This window comes from Eimeria tenella, genomic scaffold, assembly GCF_000499545.2.
Source record: "Eimeria tenella Houghton genomic scaffold, Eth_scaff1186, whole genome shotgun sequence".
Classification (NCBI taxonomy): Eukaryota; Apicomplexa; class Conoidasida; order Eucoccidiorida; family Eimeriidae; genus Eimeria; species Eimeria tenella.
The window spans coordinates 808-3,263 of record NW_013543657.1 but is presented as its reverse complement, the minus strand read 5'-3'; the positions used below and the strand labels follow the sequence as shown (position 1 = coordinate 3,263).

At 57.7% G+C, this 2,456-nt stretch overlaps 1 protein-coding gene across 1 annotated transcript; it reads right to left on the bottom strand.

The window, feature by feature from the left end:
• Positions 1 to 310: 310 nt before the first annotated feature.
• On the bottom strand, positions 311 to 2,069 carry ETH_00001155 (uncharacterized protein; the record flags this gene model as incomplete). The annotated part of the gene is made up of 3 exons (XM_013378933.1): positions 311 to 494; positions 1,288 to 1,454; positions 1,880 to 2,069. Coding segments are annotated over 3 exons (541 nt in total), but the record flags the coding sequence as incomplete, so codon positions are not given.
• Between the last annotated feature and the right edge of the window lie 387 nt (positions 2,070 to 2,456).

The following is a 2,456-nucleotide window of genomic DNA, read 5'->3' as shown; positions in this document are numbered from 1 at the left end:
CAGCAAGCAGCGTGAGCAGTAGCAGCAGCAATAGCAGCAGGAATAGCAACTCCACTAGTAGTCGAAGCAGCTGGAGCAACAGGGGAGGCACCACGAACCAGCAGCAGCAGCCGCAGGAGTAGCAGCAGCAGAACTAGCAGCAGCAGCAGCAGCAGCAGCAGCAGAACCCCTAGCAGCAGCAGCAGCAGAACCAGCAGCAGCAGCAACAGCAGAACCAGCAGCGGCAGCAACAACAACAACAGAACCAGCAGCAGCAGCAGTAGCAGCATAACAAGCAGCAGCAGCAGCAGCAGCAGCAGCAGCGGGGCACCTCTGGGGTCAACGTAGATTCTGTATCTCTTGATGAGCTTCTGTCGAGTGGGGGAGTTGAACTGCAGCGAGAGCCACGGCATTTGCTGCCTGCTGCTTTCAAAAGCTGCTTCGCTTTCGTCCAAACTGACATAAATTATTTCCACTTTTGGCCGATCCCCAGCCTCGTTCACGTTCTTGTAAAACTGCAACACGCATGCAACGCATGCAACGCATGCAACGCATGCAGCCGCGCATGCATGCCGCAGCAGCAGCAGCTGCTGCTGCTGCGGCGCGCGCTGCAGCAGCAGCTGCTGGGGGCGCCGGGGACCCGGGCAGCGTTTGTGCCGCGCACTAACCCTATACTCTAAACCCTAAACCCTAAACCCTAAACTCTAAACCCTAAACCCTGAACTCTAAACATTCTGGTTCTGTGTGAGCGGGGGCAGCGCGAGTCTTCAGCCCTGGGCATGCGAGGCCCCATTGGCGTCAAACCCTAGCCCTAAACCCTAGCTCTAAACCCTAACCCCAAACCCTAAACCCTAACCCCAAACCCTAGCCACCCCTCTAAACACTATCCCCTGACCCCAAACCCTAACACCAAACCCTAAACGCTAACCCCAAACCCTAAACCCTAACGCCAAACGCTAACCCCATACGTCGAAGTAACCCCAAACCCTGACTCAAACCCTGGGCCCCAACTCAAACCCTAACCCCCAACCCTAACACCAAACCCTAAACGCTAGCCCCAAACCCTAAACCCTATCGCCAAGCCGAAACTGACCTCAAACCCTAACCCAAACCCTCTCCCCAAACTCCAAACCCCATCCCCAAACCCCGAACCCTATCCCAAACCCTAAACCCTAGACGCGGTCCTCGGGCGTTTTGGCAGCAGCAAGTATGGTTTAGAGTGCAGCTAGGCTGCTTAAGGGTTAAACTGCACGCTGCTGCAGCTGCTGCTGCTGCTGCTGCTGCTGCTGCTGCTGCTGCTTGGCGGACTTGCGCGAGAAAAGGAATAAAAGAAGAACACTTGGGATGAGTTCCCGCGGAAAACAGCAAAGCCACAGAACGCCCCCAAAGGGCATCCAGCCCCACAGGCCGAAAACCCTCCACACTCAGCCCCACCAAATCCTCCCCCACGCCCTCCAGGAAGCTTTCAAACTCCCCTGTACACAACCCGCGCAGCACAAGCAGCTGCTGCAGCAGCAGCAGCAGCAGCAGCGGCGGCAGCGGCGGCAGCGGCGGCAGCGGTAGCAGGAGCAGGAGTAGCGCAGCAGCAGCAGCGGCAGCAGCAGGAGCAGCAGGAGCAGAAGCAGCACAGCAGCAGCAGCAGCGGCAGTGGAAGCAGCAGCAGCGGCTGCTGCTCCAGCTAAGGGCTGCCGCGAGAACACAGAGAGGGGCGGGAAACAACGCAGCAAAGGCCCAGGCTGGCAAGTATCCTAAGCAGCAAAAAGAGAGGCAGCAGCGCTCCTTAGGGGCCCCATAAAAGGCCCCCCAGAGCCCCTGGAGGGCCCTGGGGGCCCTAGAGGGGGCCCCTGGGGGGCCTCTGGGGGCCCGTAGGGGCCCCTAGGGGCCCCTTAGTGGGTCTTACCTTCGGGGTGGCCGGAAACAGTGGAGCCTATGGGGGCAGTAGAGGGGGCGAAGCCAGAACGCATGAGATACTGCTGGCCTCTGTCGATTTTGAAGCCTTCGGAGGGTCGAGACTCTCCAGAATAGGCCCCTCTGGTGTTTCTGGGGCCCTGGGAGGCCCCCTGCTGCTGCTGCGCTGCTGCTCGTTTCATTTTTGCTGCTGAAGAAGCTCTGGGAAGTCTGTGCAGGGCACTTTGGGGGGCCCGGGCCTCGCACACCGAGCCAGTGCGGCGCGCAGGCGGCTTACCGAAGTGAAATGACCTTTTTGAAGTGAAATTAAAAGACAAAAGCTATTAATTATTATAATTAATTGCTTCAGGCACGTGAAATTCGGGGAAAACGCACAGGAATGGCACTCAGATGAGGCCAGTGGCTGTGGGCCAGTGGACCACTGGCTCGCCGAGCCGCGGCGGCTGGTCGCTTCTGGGGCCGCACCACTGGAGGTGAAAACTGGAAAAAGGGCAAACAAATCCAAAAACAAGAAACAAATTATCAAATAAATGTTTATTAAAACTTAATTACTCAAGAACACAGCCCAA